At 41.9% G+C, this 22,352-nt stretch overlaps 1 protein-coding gene across 1 annotated transcript in view; it reads left to right on the top strand.

The window, feature by feature from the left end:
* Positions 1-22,352, top strand: part of ADARB2 (adenosine deaminase RNA specific B2 (inactive)) — a 113,045-nt gene that overhangs the window by 38,359 nt on the left and 52,334 nt on the right. The window contains exon 4 of the mRNA XM_059818793.1: positions 13,484-13,598. Coding sequence (XP_059674776.1) covers positions 13,484-13,598 — 115 coding nt within the window. The remainder of the gene's footprint in view (positions 1-13,483; positions 13,599-22,352) is intronic.

The raw sequence follows: 22,352 nt of genomic DNA, 5'->3' as shown, positions 1-22,352 counted from the left end.
GGAGCTCAGGGATGGCTTGAAGGCGTACAGCTTCGGTGAAAGGATATTTTGGCACTTTGACACAAGAACCATAGAATCACGTTTCCCAGCTCGGTGACCTTGCAGAGCACTGTCTGCATCACGAAAAAGAAAATGTGCTCATTTTAGCTGTCACCGCTGTATGGGCAAAATATTATTATTATTACTGCATTGCTCCATGACTAACCAGAAGTTAAAATGCAGTAGATCACCCGCCATTTCTCTGCCAAAATATATGATGGCTTTTCTTTCTCTCTCTCTCCCCACCTTTTTTGCTTTTTTTAATCAGTTTCATTTCTAAATAGACACAGAAGTTGTGTGAGTCAGACCAGCGGTGCTCAACCTTGGCAAGGGAACTCGGGGGGTTTAATGTTTTGTCAGTTGTAATCAATGAGAGCAAGTCTGATGCTTTTAAATTCCTGTCTGAGGTTTCCTTCCATTCACCCTGTAAAGCACAGGAGTTACACCTGTAGTGTATAACTCTGCAGTGAGGAAGGAACAAATGGCTGGCCAGGTCCGAGGGTGTATTGTGTGCCCGTGTTCACACACACACATGCACGCTTTCATACCCATGCTGCTCTGAAAAGAAAAAAAAACAATCCCACAAACCACTGCTAGAGAAGACTGTGCCAACCTGCTACTCACCTGTGAAAATGAACTACCCAGATTAATTACCTGACAAAGGCTGGACCACAGCTGTCAGCTCAAAACGAGAGTAGTGTGTCAACAAGAAACAAAACCGGAGACGTGCTGGAAGGGCTTTGTGTGCACCAGGTTTCTTTTTTTTTTCTTATCTTTTTTTCCTTTTCTTTTTTTTTTTTCCTTTTCTTTTTTTTCCCCTCTCTTCTGAGAATTTCCCCACTGTTGCTATGACTTATTATTTGCCTTGCAGTCATACCAAGGCGCTCTGGTCCTGGAGCACACCCGTGTTGGGATAAACTCTGTACAGGCATGGAACAAGAGTGCTGCCAACCGCAAGGCTACACTATTATAACAGAATCAGGAATACTAACGAGGTGACTGCAGTATTAATCGCTGACACCAGTAACACATTGATGGTTGTTAAAATGACGATAGCTGCATGAGTTTCGTAATGGCTGGAGATTTTTACCCTTCTAGATTTCCTTGGTGGACTTGGAAGTGGTACCAAGAGCAGGGAGTTTTTCTCCTGGTGTAGACCAGGCAGACACCCTCTGTGCTCACATGGCTGAGTGCAGGATCCAGCTGCTATCAGGGCTCAGCACAGCCGCAGGGCCAGTGCTGGCCGTAGCAGGGCTGGTTTATCACTTGTACTCCCACATTGCCTAGGTCTAAAGCTAGGCACTATGCAGAGTGGAGGAATGGGCAGGACAGTGATAATCTCATGGTAAGCTTGGCCATAAATTGAAGTAAAACAGTACTTTGACCCCGACCTGTATCAAAGAAGTCACATGCATAGCTTCACCAAAATGTTCCCATTTTACAGACTGGAAACTGAGGCAGGGGCTGACGCAATGTCTGGCATCAGTCTGCAGGGGATCCAGGCACAGGGGCAGAAACGCAGCCCAAATTCCTGAGCCTTCACCCACCCCCTTCCCTTCCTGCCTGTCAGACTCATAAATGCTTCTTTGTGCTAATTTGACCATAGTGAAAAAAACACTATGAGATGCTGCAGTTTGAAGCCTATAGAGAGACTTGGGAAGGGTCTTGATCCTGTAGTTGAAATATTTGCAATGCAGGCAAGGGCAACCAAGAGTCGGCAGTGAGTGCATAAATCACTGCTTAGCCTGGAGCTGCCTGAACTGCTACCCCATCCGTTACACCTCCAGTTGTTTGCAAAGCCTTTCTCCACCCGGGGGGAATTTTCAGTCAGATGCATGTAGAAATTCTCAGATTAATTTGATTTTTGGGGGGAGGCAGGGGGATTTAAGCGAGGGGTTTTTTTGTTTGTGTTTATTTCTCCCCTCCGAGCTGCCTTTCATTGCGCATTTACTAGTTCTGGAAGACAACACCCTGCTGACACTTAGAGAAGCATCAGTGAATAAAGTCTGTTGTACAGGCTGCAAAGCCATCTGGACTTTCTACTGAAAAGGTTGGACATGGTTTTAGGCAAGATTTTATCACATCTGAAAAAAAAAAAAACTTCTACACTCAGTACCTCTTCCAAGGTTGAGATCAGATTTTTTTTTCTTTTGTCGGTTGCAAAACAAAAAAATTGACAAACAGTTGGAAGGCAGTAAGGGTGGAGATATAAATCTCTAGAGGAAGCTTTGTCAAAGGTAGTGGAGTATAAACAAAAAATAAATTAGTTTTGGTGTTATCAGAAACTGGACAGACTTGGATTTGTATAATAGTTTGTCTGGGTTTCCAGACCACCTAGACAATGCTTCTGTGAGGCTTAGCACAGATTCACTTGACAGAAGAGGTGGGGGAAATGGTTAAACACATAGTCACAGGAGAAGGGTTGAAGAAAGACAAGAAGACAAAGGCGCAATGGCAGACAGCCTTGAAATCCTTCACTTTTTTGCTTTTATCGTTTTCAGGGGCTCCAAGCAGCATGTTTTACCTTGCTGTCCATATTAGTCAGCTCTCGAGTCCAAGCATTTTGTGTAGCCCTTGTGTGCTACACCACCACCCCCCCCCCCAGCGTTTTGGTAGAACAGTTTCATAGACTGAAAAGGGTAGCGCAAGGCTTGTGTGCCAGCTCCTCCTCTGCTCCTCTGTGAGCAGAGCAGGAGAGAGAAACATGCTGAAAGTAATTTATTGGAGTACCCTTTAGGTTATGTGCATCTTAGCAAGTGAGCTAACATCCAGCTATTACCTTAAAAACACAGATTGGTGACACAGTTTTATAAATTCTGAGAGCTGGGTATGAAGCTGGTTATTCCTCTTTTCTCTCTGGAATTGCTGTCTGAATTTTGGAATATTCTTTCTTACCCCATGGTTGTACACAGGAACCTAGACATGTAATGCCAGATACCTCAGAGATCCTTTGAGGTAACCTTCCAGAAGTATGGTGTGCTGATAAAAGAAACGTATTCATATTTGTATTATGCCTTTTTTTTTTTTTTTTCTGTAAAGGGAGAATTGCACATTCTACTTCTTGTCTTTCACACTGACTTACCTGAGCAAAATATTAAAGCTGATTGTCTCTCAATTTAATCATCAATTATATAGGAATAAATATATTTACCTATCTGACATGAATCTTATAGGGTTTGGTTAATTTGTAGGTAAACTGCTTTGAGATTTTTGTGTAAGTATTTAAATGTATAGAAACAATAGTTTTTAATTTAATTACTGGGTTTATCCATTTATTCTCTGTCTTTTTTCTTCCCAAGAAGCTCTTCTTTTATTGCCCACAGTGAATAACCACTTAAAGCAACTTTCCCATGATGAGGAAGTTTTCTTAAAGATTTTAATTGCCATTAGAAATCTGAGCTGTAAGTGAAAGCTGTAACATCGCGCTTTTATCTGCGGGCAGATCCTTTCCACCCCTCTCACAGGGATGGTCCCAAGGGAAGGTCATCTTATGGAGGACAGCCCATGCAGTGCCATTCCACAGTCTCCTGGCCTCATGCTCAGTCCTTCCCTGCACTCTTGCTTAAAGACAAGTCTGCTGAGGCAATGGTTTTTGCCCAAGAGTGTTGTCACAGGGTTTAAAAAGGCCATTCCCAGGTTCTAGGTGTAGACAACTGGTTAGGAGTAATCTTGACTGGAGATGGAGGGGAGAATGATGGGGAAACGATACTTGTTTTTTAAAGCATGGGCTAAAAGTAATGCTGAAATTTTAGCTTCAGATACAGGTTCTCAGCAGATATGAAACAGTAAGAGTCTTTCTTAATTTCAGCAATGTTGTGTTAATTACTTGTATTTGTCCAGTAAGGGACAGTAAGTCAGGAAGGGACTGGTTTTAGCCCTGGCCCCAGGCACACACCAGTCCCAAATGTCTCTGTTGGGTGCCTGAGTGGCAATCGGGATTCAGCAGAAACCACGGCTCTGCCTCTCTTGGCACAAAGCCACCGTAGATGATGAGAACTGTCCCTGCTAATTACAAATTTGAGGAGAAGCCCAGAGAATGGTGAGGTAACATGAAATGTAGATTGCCTTACCACCCCTCCCAGCCAAGGGAAAGGTTGTTAGGAAGGTTACAGCTGGATTTCGAGAATCATTACAGCAAATGACAGCAAGATCTTTAACAACAAGAAAGGAAAAATTCCAATGTCTGTATGGTAATTGCCACGCAGTGTATTATATGCCTTGCTCTGCAGTGATTCAGAAAGTTGAATCGTGCAGTGCCTTGCTGGGATCAGCAGTTCAGAATAGATTAAATTTGTTTTGGACACTGCCTGCACCCTGCTTTATCTAACAAAGCATATGTGTGATGGGGAACGCTCTTAATAGCACAGCTCCTTAATGAGAACCATAAACACACAGGCGTAGATTTTCAAAGTAATGCTCAAGGGATTTGAGCAAGCACTGTTCTCTCCCTGCTTTGAACGTTTACCCAAGAACTGCTAACTGGTTAGGCTTCGGGAAGAGAGCGGACCTCGAACAGCCAAGAGTATTGTATGTGACGAGGGGTTTGCCACTGTTAGTTTCCAAAGGATATTTGTTTTAATGCACCTAAGAAGGATAAAGCAAGGAAACAGAAAACTGAAAGGACATTTCTCAGATAAAGCATTGATTTTCTTAAAGTGAGATGGCTCATAATATGAATCTCAAATCTGTTTTTTTATAGAGAGCATAAAAGCCTTTTTACAGCATTAGCCATTCCTAGGCACTGGTGGCTTTATAGAGCTTTTATCTAGTTAAAGAAAACCCATTCGTGCTAATTTAATATCTGTAGTGTACAACAGCTTGACACCTGAGGCTTGTCCTAAAGCAGGCACAAGGCTGCAAAGCGAACACTACTTCATTGTTTTGAATTATTCAGCACTTGCAGCCAACCTTATGTGTGCCTCTGTAGGAAGAAGGCATTTTGGTGAGGATCAGTAAAAGAAAAGAAAGAAGGCAAACAAACAACCTCTCCTTTCTGGCGTTTGTTAGCAGGTGCAGTATTGACTTCAAGAATGATTCTGCAGAATTGGTATGGACATTCTTCATTACTGGAGCGATAATGCAGAGCTGTACTCAGAAGAAGCAAAGCTGGAATCTTAGCATGGCCTCCTTTAGGGAACAACTGTTCATGTCGGTGGAGAAGCTTGTTTCCTCTAAATTCATTGAAATGGTACTTATTGGTAGCATCTTTTTAGAGCAAGATGAATGCAGACAGCAATGAATCAACCTCAAATAGAGGGGCTCATCTGTTAGCAACCTAACATTAACACACTAATGCGAATTTAAAGATTCTAATTAAACCTACATACAAAATGTTTTCCTACTAAATAGAAAACCGTACTTTTTGGAGGAGCTGGGGCATTTGGATTTGACAGCATTTCCTATTTCAATAGTATGCTTATTTTATGTGTTCTATTTTCTTTCAGTCACTCCAGGGGTTTCTGAAACAAATAAAAAGATACATTATGTTAAGTTTGATTGATTCCCTGTAGTCAAGGGATATATTGAGAAAACAGACCAATTTTTTTCACTGAGCTCTTAGACTAAATTCCTGTTTGATCTTTGTACTTCCTACTATTGCTACAATTTTCTTTTGAGATATTTAACATTGATTAATCTCATTTACGGGATCACACAGTAGTACCCATGTGCAAATTCAGAAGCTTTTCCATTGTAGCAGAACTCACATCATAGCTATCAGTTTCTAAATTTGTCCATCCCTCTCCAAATGCCCCAATAAAACTTGGTTTCCCCCTCCATTTCAGACTTGATATTTGTGTGAAAAATGCCAATATTTTAAGAAAAAATTCTATGAACAGTGGCACAGTACTTCTTTGCCATTCATGACTGAAAATCTCACTGAAGAGATTTAAAACAAAGTTTACTGGGAGACTTCTGTGTTCATTAGTAAAAAAGTTTCAGACACAGAGAAGGACGTTTAGCTTTCATTTAGCCACTCAAGAAACATCAAAAGTGAGAAGCCTACTGTGATCTTTAATCATTGCTGGAGCATATGCTGGATATACGAACAATTCATCAAAATCTGATAAAATTGTTTTTAGCAGACCTCACATCATTAGAACAGGGTTGAACCTAACACCCAAAGAAGTCATTGGGAAGCCTCCCAGGCATAAAGGTGCTGAGATTCACGAACAACAGATCTTAACTAACCCTCCCATTTTACCTTTGTCTCATCTTCATTTCTCCGTGCATGCTGTGTCCTCCAAAGTCCCAGGGCAGGGGGTGGCTATCATTTTCATAAAGCCATAGGTTTACTGGGAAACCCGAAACACAAATGGGTGAAAGAAGGAATCCATCCCATTCTGGAATATTTCGGGGCATTTTGTCATTCTTTCATCTGCCACACAGGGACAATCTTCAAACTCTGCCTCATATGGCAGCCAGCACAGAGCTGATATTTAGTAAATGATCACTGATGATATAACCCATGTTGTGGAGGCAAATATGTTTTGTGGGTCCTGGGAAATTACAGAGCAATCAGCCTCCAGCTGGGGTGAGGGGAGGAAAGGGAAGGAGTCAGCAAATAATCACTCTGAGCCCAGGAGCCCAATGCACAGTCCGGATGAGTTGGCCAAGTCAGCCAAGGTCAGCAGAGCCACCGAGGAGCCTTCCTGAATGCCGAGTAAATTCGGGCCATTTGATGATTACAGAAATAAGGAATTCATTGAGCTCAGAATCATATGTAGCTAAAACATTTGTAATAGGACTATGAACAGATGGGGGGGGGGGGGTTGGTGAAAGTAATCCTTTTGACTGAATCAATAGGAGCAGTTGATCTTCCCCATCAATCTTGATTAGAAAACCGTGAGGATATTCAGTGTCAGAAGCACGTTATTGGAGTTTTCATTAGAAGCTCAGTGTGGCAACATGTACCCAGCTGCTGCCTGTGCAGCATGTGCCCAGTCTGCTCTGAGAAGCAGGAACGAGAAGACTTCTCTGAATAAGGATGTACACAGGATATACGAGTGCGATCAGCTGAAATGAAAACATATAGCCCGACAAAATAAAACCATGTTTATCTAAGATAAAACAAAGCCCATATAGGCTGGCCCTGAGGGATAAGCCAAAACCAGACATAATGATCAATACTGTAGGAGTTATGATCAGAGAGAAATAATTACTGCACATCTCAAGGAAAGAACCACAATGAATTCCCTGGCAGTACCTTGTTCTTTGAGTAATACCCTGTAAATGCCTGTGCATGCTGAAGAAAGGCTGAGTTATGAGGGGCTGTGGACTGCAGCCTCTGCTCTGGCTGCAGAAGTCCTTGCATGACCCTGCTTGGAGAGTCTCACCACCGTCAGTGCCATTTGCCTCACAGTTCCCTTGAGAGGTGGGTAAACATCATCCCCTTTTACCTCTGGAGAAGTGGGACACATGGCAAAGCAAGTGGTTTGCACCAAGGCTGCCAGGAAGCAGGGCAAGGAATGAACCCAGCCTGAAACCCACTGCCTGTGACCCACTGGCTTCCTTCCTTCCACAGGTCACCCCTACCTGTCCGTTCCTCTAGGTCCTCATTCAGCCCTTTCCACCGTGCTGGGGGAGCTCCTGGCGTTAAATTGATGCTGGAAGACTGATGGTGGAGGGCAGCCCACGACCCTTGGCTATTTCTCTTCTCAAGGCTGCATCTTGAAGATGATGTAGTACCTGGGAAGAGCCTGACTAATTCATTGGCTCGAGGGTACAATCACTTAGCGATGAATCTCCAACTAGCTACAGCAAACTTATTTACAAACCTGGGAAAAAGTGTGCTGTGTAGCAATTTGCTACACACCCTGACCAGGAGCAGTGCTTCAGGATTGATATTCTCTGTGCCATGTTTTCCTTCCCTCCTGTTTAGACAGTGAGAGTTCTCCGTAGGAAAACGTACAACCTCCCGCTGTCAGCGATGCGTCTTTCCCCCTCGGCCAGTAAAAAGAACTAGGTATGCATCTCCTTTTATCTGTGAAGAGAGTTGTGAACTTAATTCCACCTGAGCCCCATTCATCGTGTTCAACATTTACCCCCCAAAATGTCAGTGATTTTCTGGAAATAAAGTACTGGGGAGACAGGAGAAACAGAGCCCTTGGTGATATCTGTATAGCAGAATATTTCTTCCCATCCATATGCAAATCTAACCTTTTTGATATTTCAACCCTATAAACCCTAAGACAGGATTTCAATAGAAAATGTTTACTAAAGGCTTTCTCCTTTATAATCTATTGATTTTAATATCCTTACTACTCCTGTTGAATGTCAGTTTTACCCTGAAGACTCCCATTGCAAACTTGAACACATTTAATTATTTATACCATTTGAAATATTAGTGCTGAGAAATGACTAAAAGTTTTTGGTTCTGTAATGGTATGATCTAAAGTTTGATTTTCCTTTGTGAATAACACAAGTAATTTGACATGGTAATCAAGGACAGATGAATACTTCAGACAACACAGTGCGGTTTTAATAGTAATGACATCTATTTTTCATTTTTCCAGCCTCCTTGTATACGTTAAAATATAGCTCATTAAGCACTGCAGGATCTCATAGTCTTTTTTCACAGTGAAAAGTTTAGCATTATCTGTTTTCTTTCCTCTACCAAGCACCTGAACAAGTAACTGTTGCTTCCACCAATGACAGTAGGCATTTAGGCAATCTTCATGGTTTGAGTAGAACCAAGAGCAGATTTGCCCCTTGGTGTGGGTCTAGCAGTCTTGTTTGTCTTACTCATATCACTCACTGTATTAGCTAGATTGAACAAAGTTTTGATCTCAAAGAAATTGTCTCTGAGACAAATACTGTTTGTACAGAACAGTCTAAGTGAGGACCTATGAAAGCCAACATTTTGAGAGCAGGCAAACCGATGCAGGGGATTTGAAAGAAACTCAGCACCTGGAAGGTCAGTTCTTCCCCAGAGGCATGTTTTTTCCTCCCAACACACACCCAAAGCTGGCATGGCCAAGCTCACCCTGCCTGGCCAGGGCATGGGCATGCTTGAACTCCCATCCTTGCCACTTAAGCTTTATCTGGAACATCTTAGAGTCAGGCATACTTCCACTGGCTTCAGTGGCGTTTTGTATCAGACCCCAGTTTTCCAAGGGGATTAAACCCCTAAGCATAAGCCCCTCCTAGGTCCAGCACTCAAGCAACATTTGAGCATTTATTCTTCCGTGTGCCTTGGTAAAAATTTTCAGAGTCCTGACTGTCCGTATCTTTTTCTTTTCTTCTGCCCTGTGTGCCCTGCCCCAAGCTGCAGTTTCTCCACCATTACATGATCAGTGCAATTGCATGCACCTCTATTAATTGCACTGAATTTCTCTTTCACAAGGGAAGTTTCTACTCTTCTTTTTCCCCCATCTGAAAGTTTCCCTTTTTCTACTACCAACCTGATATTTGTTCAGAAGCTGCCAAGATGTATTTGGCTCTTTTACTTACTCCAGATGGAGACTTCTATTTTCACTCATATCTGGTAGTAGGAACTGTGGTATCACCAAACACAACTTTTCTCTGATATTAATTTTTTTGATAATAGAGAATAACAAAATAATGGTTCCTTTTGTCTATGGTTTTTAAGTTAGTTCTGACAGCAGATAACGTAGTCGAGCTTGTATCCCAAAAGTTCAACCAGGCTTACAATGGCCATTAGTAGTTGGATTTCTCTGGTTTATATCCCATCAGGAATGATCATCTGGGTAGGTATCTTTTAGTAGCCTAGGATTATTGTTTAATAATATAGCAAGAAAATCTCTGGAATGAAATCTACGGTTCCAAGCTGAGCAGGGGTAAATGCACCAACTCTTATCTCCATCATATCTGTCCTGTATGCATTAGATATATTTGTAACCAGTTTTGTCTTTGTAAAAACACTGAAATCCGGTCTAAAGACTTTATATAGGCAGAAATGCTGTCACTGATTTCAGTGCACATGAATGGATCAGGCCAAATAGCTGCTCTGGTGTGTGTTAGAGGGGAAGGCAGCACTCTACACCTCTTGTAACTTATGGATATAGGTCAGGAAACTAATCTCATACCCAGCTCTGCCACTGGGCCAACTTTCAGGGATGGATTATTCAAGTCCCTGCAATTATGCTGCATTACATGCATCAGTCCTCTGAGTATCAAATCTCTTACAGGGCTGAGCCATGCATCTATTGACTTCTTATTTTTCTCCATGTGCAAAAATAGACTGTTCCTTTTCCTCCTTTCCATCATACTTTGGAATATCCATTTGAAAACTTGGGGCAATATGATAGTCTATAAATGACCTCTCAAATTAGATGCTATGTTTCTGGTTGTTTTTCCTGCATCCTACATGTATTCATGTATGTCACTACTTTGCCTCTATTAATTTCACTGGCATCCTTTTAGGCAATGGATTCAAGTCAAAAAATATTCGCTTGACTTATTTTAGCTAAGAGCCTTCACATTTAAGGGATTTGCTGTTCTTTAATGTCCCAGGTCACTCCTCGAGATCAGCAAATGCCGAATTCCTTGTAGTCCCTAAATGTTATCTGAAGTCATGTCGTTATTTTACCTTTAGTGAGTCTCTTTGCTCTCTGGCTTTGGAACCTACTGCCAAATGAAGTAAAGAAAGCCCTGACTGTGGGGATTTCTAAATCCAAAGTTAAAAGTTATTTGTTCTATTTAGCATTTTTAAAATGATTCTTTTAGGAATTGTATGTGCCTCTAAGCTAATTAACTCTTAATGAGCACAAAATGCCCTGGGATGCAGATTTGGAGGGTACACTAGAAATGCAGGCATGGATTGGACTGCAATACTGCAGGAGATTAAATTTTTGATTTGATTCTTTTTTTAAATGATGGTGCAGATCGTTTTATTGAGATACTCTTTTTTTTTTTTTCTTTCTTTCTAGTCTAAATAAAGCTGATCAGATTTTCAGTCCACCATATGGGACCCAGTTATATCAGTCCTGCAAATACACTTCAGTTTTCTGTTATGGATGAAGTCACTCTTCAGTAGGGAAAACAAGTTTAGAAACAAACTTTCATATTATGAAAGACAGGCAGTGTTCCAGCACTGAGCACTTAACCAGAGCATCAGGAAATCAGAACACCTGGCTGTGCCCGGCTCTGTGCTATTCCCCTGGACCAGTCCCTCACCCTTTTAGTGCCTTCACTCATTCATCTGTAAAGCAACTATAATTGCATTTATATCACAAGGGTGCCTTGATGCTTGACAAATGAGAATTGACCCAAAATTCATCCTTCAGAAGCACTGTATGAGCAATACTTCGCTCACATGGTGGTTGTGGACAATTAGATTAGAAGAGGTATAAATGCAGTCAAAGTGAAATTCCATTTAGGAACTGTCAAACTGTTCTTGATAATTTTTCTTAGTTTTCATCTAATTCTAGTGTAGAATTTGCATGCATCTCCCAGAAAGGGTTTATATGCCTTTTTCCTTCTTTTGCAACAAGCCAGCAGATTCTATTCCATGTTATATTAAACTGTCTTTTTGAGCAAATGGTTTGTTCCCAGAGCGATACCTTGGAAAGCTGCATTTAGCAAAACAAAGAAAAATTATTGTGTCAAAGAAATCCTGTCCTCTATGTATTTGAGCAAATTGCAATCACTTGCAAAAATTGTCCATGGAAAAAATATTCTCGGTTTTATGAAAAGAGGATTGCCTAATTGTTGGTATGTTTTGTTTAATTAGATTTTTTATATTTGCTATAATAATGTTTAAAAATTAATCTGACTTTCTGCAACAAACTGTAGAAACATATGGTGTACAGCCTGCAGAGGCTCTCAGTGGCAGTAGTATTACTGATAAAAGTTGTGAATCGGAATCTGCTTTCCTCTGAAAAATAGCTGTGTGTTCTCCCAATTTAAAATACTGTGTTTTTACCAACATGTTTTCATCACTGTTAACAGTTTTGGGAGAAGAAGAATGGATATGATCTTCTTAAATACATTTCCTTGCTTCTGCACAGCTGTGGATCTTTCAGGGTGAGGGAGGCTGAATATCAGACTCAGCCTCTCCTCCAGGTGTGCCATGAACCCACTTAAAGAAACCAGGTGAATTCAAGGGGGCCCGTTTTACCAGGACCTCCCCCCAGGTAGCTTAGCCCAACACCAGGAGAAAAACTGCAATTGTTGTTTGGCTGAGCCACTTTTCCTAACAAAGGCACAATCACTCAGGGCTAACCAGATTACAGGATGCTGGGAGGTTTCCTGTCAGCACCCCATAGTAAGCTCCAGCCGCCAGGAACTGCTCCTGGAAGGATTTGTAGGTACAGCTTGGTTTCCCACAAGAAATCATATGGCTCAAAAAAAAAAAAAAAAAAAAAAGAAAATCCTTTGGATCGCACTTTTTTATGTTCAGACATGCAAAGCACTTTAAAAGAAAAACTCAGGCTCACAAACACCGTTCTTCTGACTTATCTTTAATGTATGCTTGAAAGGCTCTGTGCCAAACAAAGTGCAGAGATTAAAAGTAAATGAAAAGATACTAAATGTTGCAGCAGGGAAACGGTCCAAGCAGTGGTGTTCTCAGGAGCACCACAGCTGGTTTAGGTTCATATTCATCCATATGCAGTCTGCAGAATTCAATTTTTAGACCTTTTACCCTGCTTGGCTTCAGTGAGCGGCTTCCCAAGGCTTTCCCTGGTGACTGGACTCACTCAGACCTGAGGGTTCAGACCACACAGTCTCTAGAGCTCAGTCCATGGGAAAATTCGACCCTTCACCAAAGCTGCCATGCTCAGGAGGAGACCTGGCAGACCGGTCCCTCAGCACTACTGCACACCAGTGAACTCATGCAAGCAACATCTTTGGTAGGATGTGCAAACAGAGGTTCCCTTTCCCTTCCTCCCAATGGCTGTCTAGGTGGAAGCAAGGCAGACCATGGTATTCCTCTGACAGCATTAAACATAGCCCAGATTTCTGAGCTGATCGTTTTACCTCAGTAGCTGTGAGTCATTAAAAACTCACCTTGAATGCAGAAATAAGTGGTCCTCACCTATAACCCAGGCCTCAGCTTAGCTCTCAGGCTTCAGTGGGCTAATGGAAATTTTCAGTGGGCTCACGGAAATAAGTGGTTTGGTGGGACACATGTCCACCTCTTCAACTCACTACAATAAAATGCTTTAAGGACCAAAAAATTTCCTGTGAACGGATCCTGGACCAACGTCTAGGAGGCTGGAAAAAAGTCAGCCTTGAAATCTTCTCCCTTTACCACTAATCCTAGTCAATAGGGGTCTCTAGCTTTAATTCAGTTAATTTGGCTATTTCTGAGGGTGATGTGGGTAGTCTACAGAGAGATACTCCTTTTATCTTTGCTCGGGTAGGTGGTGTCTAATTCTAAAAGGATCCTCTCAGCAGTTGACAGCAGGTGACTAATGTGCAGAAACGCCCAGGTGCCTCCATCAAAGAAAGTGAAAAAATTCTTTCTGACTGTGTCTTTCAGGATTTTGCTGACTCCGTATACCAAATGGTTGCACAGAAGTTCCAGGAGCTGACAGACAATTTCACTTCCATGCATGCACGCCACAAAACTCTTGCAGGCATTGTGATGACCAAAGGTAAGAGATCCTCTCATTTATTTTCCTCTGGCATTTTTCACGACTAAGTAATACATTATTTACCATGTCCACAGTATTGAAGGATGCCTTTACTCCCCACACAGAAAAATAAATAGTAATGCAGAGAAAAGGAGCATTAAATATTTACACCTCAAGTAAGTTCACACAAAAAAATATTGGCAACAGAGGTAAAGATTTATTCATAAATATGTCCCTACATTGCTTTGTTTACAGGACAAAATACAGACCTGCCTGATTTTGCATTTCTTAATAGGCGGGGTAGTTTTAGTTATCAATAAATAGTTGTATTATTTATTAATTGCTTGTTTAGATCTGGAAATACTGAGTTCTTGTTGTACAAGGCTACCATAAACCTTGGTTTAGACTGACAATAAAAGCAAATCTCAGCCCATTTTCTTTCCAGTCAAAAGAAACAAAACCCAGAGCATGCATAGCTTTAATCCTGCTCTGCTCTGACCATGGGAAATACTTGTACTTATCAGCAGAGCCAAAATTTTATATTCACCCCTGTTAAGACTTAACTGATGGACACATACTATACAGAAATCTTTAGCCCTTTGATGAAACTGTTACACAGACGATTTTTCTTTCTTTGTGAGCATACCTCAGTTGGGGCACCTCGGTATTTATGAGCATGTCAGCAGTGGAGGTGCTGCCATAAACTTCATTCTCACTCAGACACATGGAGCAGTGGATTGAGTTTAGAAATGAGAGGATAAGCTCAGAGGAGAAAGGCATATATAAATCATCCAGGCTTGTCTTACTCCTTCCTTTCAACAGTTACATTAGCTAGATTCAATAGGGACATTTGTGAATATTGCAAGGCAGCAGGATGGAGACAGGATTATCTGCTGGATCTTCTCCAACCACAGAACCTAAATACAGCTAAGAGTTCTGTGCAGAGTAGCTTATTCCCCTCCTCTCTGATGTGAAAAGAGTGATCAGTCCTCTCCTGAGATTAGAAGTAAAGTTGACCTAAAAGTCTTTTAGACCTCTGGTTGAAACTGAACTGTTCCTCAGCTAAATTTGTTATTATTTTGCTTAATCTGTTTTGGTTAGTTATTTATTATACTATGTTAGGATGTGGAATAATGGATGAGTCTTCCGTTTTTTAAGTGCTGAACAGACACAGTGCTGTACAAACACAAAATATGGTATATAAAGTCCTGTAGACCACGGGAGACATGTTCAGTACCAAGAAAAGTAAAAGGGAGAGTGCGATTGACTTTGGGATGAGAAAGATGCACACTAGACAGAGCATAGCAGCTGCCGTGTCATAGTCAGATTTCTTGACTGTGGCATTCATCAGATTTAGACAAAGTGCTGTGACTTATTTAGAGGATCCCTTTCCAAGCAGGAGGACCACAAGGAAGAATGTTTAAATATGCCTTTTATGAGAAGTTGAGTTACAGGAGCCACGAATGGTTGCTTTAACCACTTTTCGAGGGGAGACTGTACCCAGCTCAGTGTCCCTGTTCAGTTTTCTTACACTCAGTGTGTATTTTCCCTGTTAGAATTTCATCTCATTCCTACCTTGCTGAGGTACAGCCCCTGCACCCTTTAGAGCAGGCCTAGACCTGCTTTAAAAAGCATGATGGAGCCAATGCAGCCTCATTGCTAACTAACCAAAGAAGCAGTCATATGAAGGACGGTTTAAAACCCCACACCATATGGGAAGAGAATCATAGCTTCCAAAATTGTGGTTGCTGAGTGCGTGCAGTGCTAGTTGAGGGAAGGGGCATGTCCAGACCCCTGCTAGCCTTGCTGGGCAGTTGGGGCTGTCTGTGTCTCTTCTTTGGGGAAGGGGTGAAAGTGTCCTCGCACTGGGTTTTTTTATGAGTCCTATGCCCTTAGTGGGATTTTACACATTTGTATTTCATATTTATTCTTAGTCAGCATTAAGACAAAGTATAATTTTGCTTATGTTCACAAACCGTTTCCCTCAAGGCTTCTTTTTTAATTCTGAATTCCCTTTTATGAATTCCTTCAGTCTGTCAGCCATCCAATTTGTCAATATCTTACTGCTTTTGTGGAGCCTAGAAAAGAAATTCACAGATATGAAGTGATTCACAGAAGACGCAAAGCTAGAAACAGCCTTATCTTGGTACATTTTCCAGGAAGATTTTAGTTCCTTCCAGCACAAGAATGTCTGCCAACCATGGCAAGATGAATCATTTGCCATTTGTGTCATTATTTTCTGTACTAAAGTTGTAGATTTGTGATCTGTTCCCCACTGTCACTTCCAGAGGTAGCAAGGATCTTGACAGACTCTGTTCAAAGATGGCACAGACAGGTTTTCCACCTCAAATACTCAAATAATGATGAATTTCCTGTGTTTTTAACATAGAATTTGGCAGAAAACAGATCTCTGCAAACAATTTACTAATGACATCAACAAAAACAAATCTGGTAATGTCTTGTTGCATTTCGTACCGTACGCAACTATAACAGACAAAAATTTATTTTTTTTTACCTTCGTTTGAATTTAATGCCATCTCAACTAGAAACAGATTTATCTGTGCTTGTACAGTTTTCAGACAAAGCTGGTAAAGAGCAAAATGTGATTCTGTGATAACTGCTGTTAAGATAATACAAAATCTCTACAGACGAAACAGAAGTGTGCTAGATTGGTTTTCTTTTCCTGAACTCTGACATTTTTTCTGCCATTTCAGTTTCCCAGGGAAACCAAGAAGAGTTACATTTGGGCACTGTAATTGACTTATTCTGTAGCACCCAGGGCAAATTCCAAAGTAGGAGAAAGAAAAAAATGTAGAAAATGATGTTATTGACTGACTGTGAATGTTTCACAGTAATAAATTGCTAGTCAGAAAAACAGGCAGTCCAGTGTATTTAGATATGCTTTGCTCTGAATTGTGATGTAAAGTCAAAATCTCGACGTATTTTTGTCAAAACAAGACGTTTTCAAAACATTTGATTACTAGACATCAAGATAACCTTGAAAAAATGTGCCTCGGTAGGAGAAAATTATCACACTAGACACCAGCTGATGTGATGTTATCTGATGTAATATAATAATTGAATATAACAATAATTCAAACACTAACATAACAGATTCTGAACTAAATGTTTCCAAAGATGGAGAGGGTAAAGTAAATTATTTAACAGTTATCCAGTTATAATGTATTTGAAATCTGCCAGTCCTCTAACACATTCTAATTTTGTTGAAACACATTCAGACATTGTTCTATCAAAAATTGTTTGATTGACTCCAGGAAAAATTGTTTAACAAGTAAGACATTGCATTCAAATCTTCCATGTAAAGCAAGCCATATTCCCACAGAATATCTTGAAGTACACAATAAGTATACCAGCTACTGTAGCATAGTATTAATATGGGGACCTAAGTTTTATTGCATACTGACTATCCACAGTAGTTCTCCTGTCTTCCCTAAAGACCTGATGGGTTCACATATGGTGAATTAAGAACACCAGTTCACCTGTGGAAAAGACAGTCTGGATAACATCATGTCAAACACAAACCATCACCTCAGAACATGCATATCCAGGCATGTGATGGATGGAGTTAATTTTCCTCATAGTGTTTTGCATTTGTGGCTAAAACACAGTTGATGATAACACCAATGTTTTGGCTATTGCTGAACAGTGCTTGCAAAAAGTCAAAACTTTCTCTCTCTCTCCCATCCCCATCCTCAGCAAGTAGGCTGGACGTGGGCAAGAGGCTGGGAGGGGACATAGCCAGGACAGCTGTCCCCAGCTGATGAAGGGGGTATTCCATACCATATGACATTGTTCTCAGCAGTAAAAGCTTGGGGAAAGAAGGAGAAGGGGGAGACGTTTGGGTTTATGGCATTTGTCTTGCCAAGCAACCGCGAACTATCAGTATCTCAATCCACGAGTCTTCTTGCCTTCCTTCTTTTTTCTCCCAGTCCCACAGGAGAGGGGAGTGCACAAGAGGCTGGGTTGGTGTTTGGCTGGTGGCCAGGATCAACCAGCGTTTCATTTCAGGGTGTGCAACAATAATAGCTGAACATAATATTTCTTGCTGTCACAGATTAAGGTAACCTACCAGCTCCCCGCCTTTGTATGTGACTCAGGTGCAATTGGGACTTCTTATTTTCACCCACTGGCCTGCTGTACCTTTTTATTGAGAAGTTTGCAGGGAGAAATATTTTATTTTTATTATTATTATTATTATTATTATTATTATTATTATTATTAGGCCAGTTGATACAGTTGGAAAAAAACAAGGGCAAGCAAGCTAAAATTTTCTAACACGGGCCAACAAACACAAAACCACAGCACTGTCACGTACCTCCATCCCTGACACACAGAGACACAGATTATTGGATGACAGGAGGCCGAGGAGCTGCTGGCGAGAAGCAGCACTTGCAGGGCTTGGCAAAGAGCAGGGTCCCACCACGGGTCACCAAGCAGGGCAGCCAGCTTTACCAGCACACAGGTCATCGAGGAGAAAGCACAGACAGTGCTGCCTGTCCCCCGGAGCTGGGAGATAGGAGCCCCAGCCCAGGGCAGCGCGGGGTGGGAGGTGGAGGTGTGAGCTGCACACCAAGTGCTGCAATCTAAAGGCAGGCGGCATTGGCACTGTTTATTTACACCACAGACAGAGTTTGCCTTTGCCAGCCCTCGACAGATATGGGCATACGTTTGTGCTCTACCTGAAATAACTGGGCGCAGTAAAGAATTCCTGTCACTCAGTACAGAGATGATCTATTATTGCTGAGGTCCTTTTTGCAAAAAGACCCTCCCATAATCATTACGCACAAAAGGAGACTGCTATTTAAACACTATTTTCCCATTTGTGTTTGACAAATCTTAGCAGTTTAAATGCTGATAGGAACTTTTTGTCTTGCTTTCTGTTAAAAATGAAGCATTAAGAAAGTTCAGTCCTTTTCACAGGAGCGTGGCATTCATAGAAAAAGGTTATGAGTTGATATTTCACTTCAATTTTCTCTCTTCTTCTATCTTTTTTTTTTAGACTGACAACCATTTTGATGTTAAAAGCAAACTAGGAGGTCTTCTCAGTTATCCTGTATGAAATAAAGATGAACTGGACAAAAGAGCCCTAAATAGCAATTTCATGCTGTGATAAAAGATGGGAAATTATCATCCGTATCTCATGGAACGGATCTTAATAATTGCTAAGTGGAATAACAGAAAAAAGTAAATTTGACAATACGTCTCCATGGAACTTTACAGTCATATTAAGACTCATAAAGCCTGACGTCTAAGTACAATTGGGAATATTGACAGCCAATTGATTTGTGATCCTTAGTTTAAATAGGAAAGCTGTAAAGTAGTAAAACACAGTGAAATTCAGGCCCTATGTAGAGTATCAATCTGCTCCATCCCAGGTGGGATTCAGGTAGCCAAACCAGTTAGAGGAACTGTGAATAATTTACAGATTAGTGCTCAGGTCAGAGATCCTTTCAAAAAGAGACTCACAGGAGTAATTTAGGCTCTCAGGTCTCATTTGCATAGTTAGATGGATGCTAAAAGCCTGCTCCCAGTGAGACTCAGGGTTTCAGTGAGGCTTAGATTCCCAAGATGGAAATTGGGTGTCCAAACTGCTGACATGCTTTTGAAAATCTCATGAGGTCTCTCTACCTTCTGTTGCCTGATGCTTTTAAGGATGTGGCAGAAAGACATTCTTGGAAACATTATCCACTTCTTACATGTTCCCAGGTTGACACATCACCACCAGATGACAAGTTTTCTCAAAATACTTTAAAATAGGGGAATAGATATGTAGTTAGAAACCATATGTGGTGGGTTGACCCTGACTAAATGGCAGGTGTCCACCAAAGCCGCTCTATCACTCCCTTTCCTCAGCTGGACAGGGGAGAGAAAATATAACGAAAGGCTCATGGGTCGAGATAAGGACAGGGAGATCACTCACCAATTACCGTGACAGGCAAAACAGACTCAACTTGGGGGAATTAGTTTAATTTATTACCAATCAAATCAGAGTAGGGTAATTAGAAATAAAACCAAATCTTAAAAGCACCTTCACCCTCTCTCCCTTCTTCCCGGGCTCAACTTCACTCCTGATTTTTCTCTACCTCCTCCCCCCCAAGTAGCACAGAAGGACAGGGAATGGGGGTTGTGGTCAGTTCATCACACATTGTTTCTGCCGCTCCTTCCTCCTCACAGTCTTCCCTTGCTCCAGCGTGGGATCCCTCCCACAGGACACGCTTCTCCACAAGCTTCTCCAACATGAGTCCTTCCCATGGGCTGCAGTTCTTCATGAACTGCTCCAGTGTGGGTCCCTTCCAAGGGGTGCAGTCGTTCAGGAACAGACTGCTCCAGCGTGGGTCCCCCACGGGGTCACAAGTCCTGCCAGCAAACCTGCTCCAGCGTGGGATCCTCTCTCCACGGGTCCACAGGTCCTGCCAGGAGCCTGCTCCAGCGTGGGCTTCCCACGGGGTCACAGCCTCCTTCAGGCACCCACCTGCTCCACCATGGACCTCCATGGGCTGCAGGAGGACAGCCTGCCTCACCATGGTCTTCACCATGGGCTGCAGAGGAATCTCTGCTCCGGTGCCTGGAGCACCTCCTCCCCCTCCTTCTTCACTGACCTTGGTGTCTGCAGAGTTGCTTCTCTCACATGTTCCCACTCCTCTCTTCTCCAGTAGCCATTGCACAGTTGTTTTTTCCCTTTTTAAATATGTTATCCCAGAAGCTCTAACGCTGTTGCTGATGGGCTCAGCCTTGGCCACTGGTGGGTCTGTCTTGGAGCCGGCTGGCATTGGCTCTATGGGACATAGGGGAAGCTTCTACCAGCTTCTCACAGAAGCCACCCCTGTAGTCCAGCTACCAAAACCTTGCCACGCAAACCCAATACACCATCTAATGCACTCTTCCTCAGAAATCTGTTATCCTCTGGTCATAAGCCTTAAACCAATAATCTTCAGATTCTCTTGAAATAATTTTGAACTCCATAAGAGCATCTCTTCTCCACAGCTGCAAGTCTATTCCTGGATTTTGTAATGTGGACCTATAATGGGTAGACTAGGATCCCTGCAGCCCAACAGATTTAGGTCTCCAAATTCCTGCTCAAAGGACAGCTGAGGTTTTGCAGTTAAAACTGTGTCTCTACCAGGTTCATCACTTCTTTTAAAATATGGGCTTAGGCATGCCACTGCAAGCACTCAAACTACAAGAGCAACACTGGCTGTTTCTTCATCTCTTCTGTTAAATCAGTGCTAAGGAACAGAAAATAGTTCAAGATACATTACTTAGAAACAGAAAATATTAGATGAGACACAGCCCTGGAGCCTGCTGTACATGCACAGAATGAGGAAAAACAGGTTCAGGGTCATCTGTCCGGGCCTGATTATATACTTCACACTAAACAGAAATTAGACAAAATGCATGCACCAGCTGGGAGCAAGTACAGAAACAGGGCTTCACTTTTAGAAGTTAGCACCCCAGCCAGCACATCACACAGCCCCTCATTGCTGTTATTGGCTAACATAACTCTGTCCTCTTAGCTGTATGGTAGCACAGGTTCAGCAAGAACGGGAGAAAACACCCCTCTCATATCAGCAGTTTTAGGCACTCCCATGGGAGAATGACCCAGCCTGGGAAGGGAATGGAGCCCCCATTTTCCACCTGCTGCACAATCTGTAGGTGTCTCCAGCACCTCTTACTGGTGCCTTCTGGGCAGCTCCAGCAGCAAATGTCTTCACCCCAGCTGTGCCCCCTGGTTGTTCTTGGTTTCCATTTCAGAGCAGCTAGCTCTTCTCAGATACTAAGCCTTTTATCCCAGACCATTTACTGTCTCTGGACTTAGTTTTTGGTTCTTGCTGTTTAAAGAATATTTCTGACTGAAATACTAACTGACACCTCTCAAAACCTGGGTGCGGGCGAGGCCCTGGCTTTGTGTCACTTATAACTGCATTGGCCACAAGGATGGATATAATAATTAACATACATAAAACATGGAAATGAAAAATAGGCATTTCTGTTTCCATCCCTAAGTGTGTGAAACAAGGAGCTGGAAGGTTCAGACTTTCATTCTGCTCTGTGATAAACCAAACTGGAAATTGTCCCAATCTCAATACAAACAGTGCATCTCATCCTAAAGACAGAATTTTCTTTGGTGAATGAAGGCTTAGTGACATCAACCGTTGCTTTTACTTTACTGACCTAGTACAATGCATAGGAAGACTTTTTAAATGCAAGTACACTTAAGAAAAAAAAAATGAGTTCTCCTGTACTTCTCTGCCAAAATCCACATTCAGGATTTCATCCTTTCTCACTGCAATCAAGGATCTCACCAGCATATAAGACTGTCAATTTACTTAATGCTCAGATATCAGTGGCATAGCATTTATTAGAGAAAAACAGACATCTGCACTCAGGACCTGTGTCATGGTTTATCCCCAGCCACCAGCTGAGCACCACACAGCCGTCCTCTCACTCCCCCCTCAGAGGGGTGGCGGGAAGGGAATTGGAAGTGTAAAAGTGAGAAAACTTGTGGGTTGAGATAAGAATAGTTTAATAATTTAAATACAGTAATAATAATCATCATCATCATCAAATTTAATGAAAAGGCAAATAGCAAAAAGAGAGAAGTAATACCCAAGAAAGACAAGTGATGCAAATGAAAACAATTGGTCACCATCAGCCGACCGATGCCCAGCCAGCCCCTGAGCAGCGGCCCCACCACCAACCTAGTTTTATTGCTGAGCATGACAACATATGGTATGGAATATCCCTTTGGTCAGT

Source organism: Gavia stellata, chromosome 6 (genome assembly GCF_030936135.1).
Source record: "Gavia stellata isolate bGavSte3 chromosome 6, bGavSte3.hap2, whole genome shotgun sequence".
NCBI lineage: Eukaryota > Metazoa > Chordata > Aves > Gaviiformes > Gaviidae > Gavia > Gavia stellata.
This window is presented reverse-complemented; position numbering and strand designations above follow the sequence as displayed.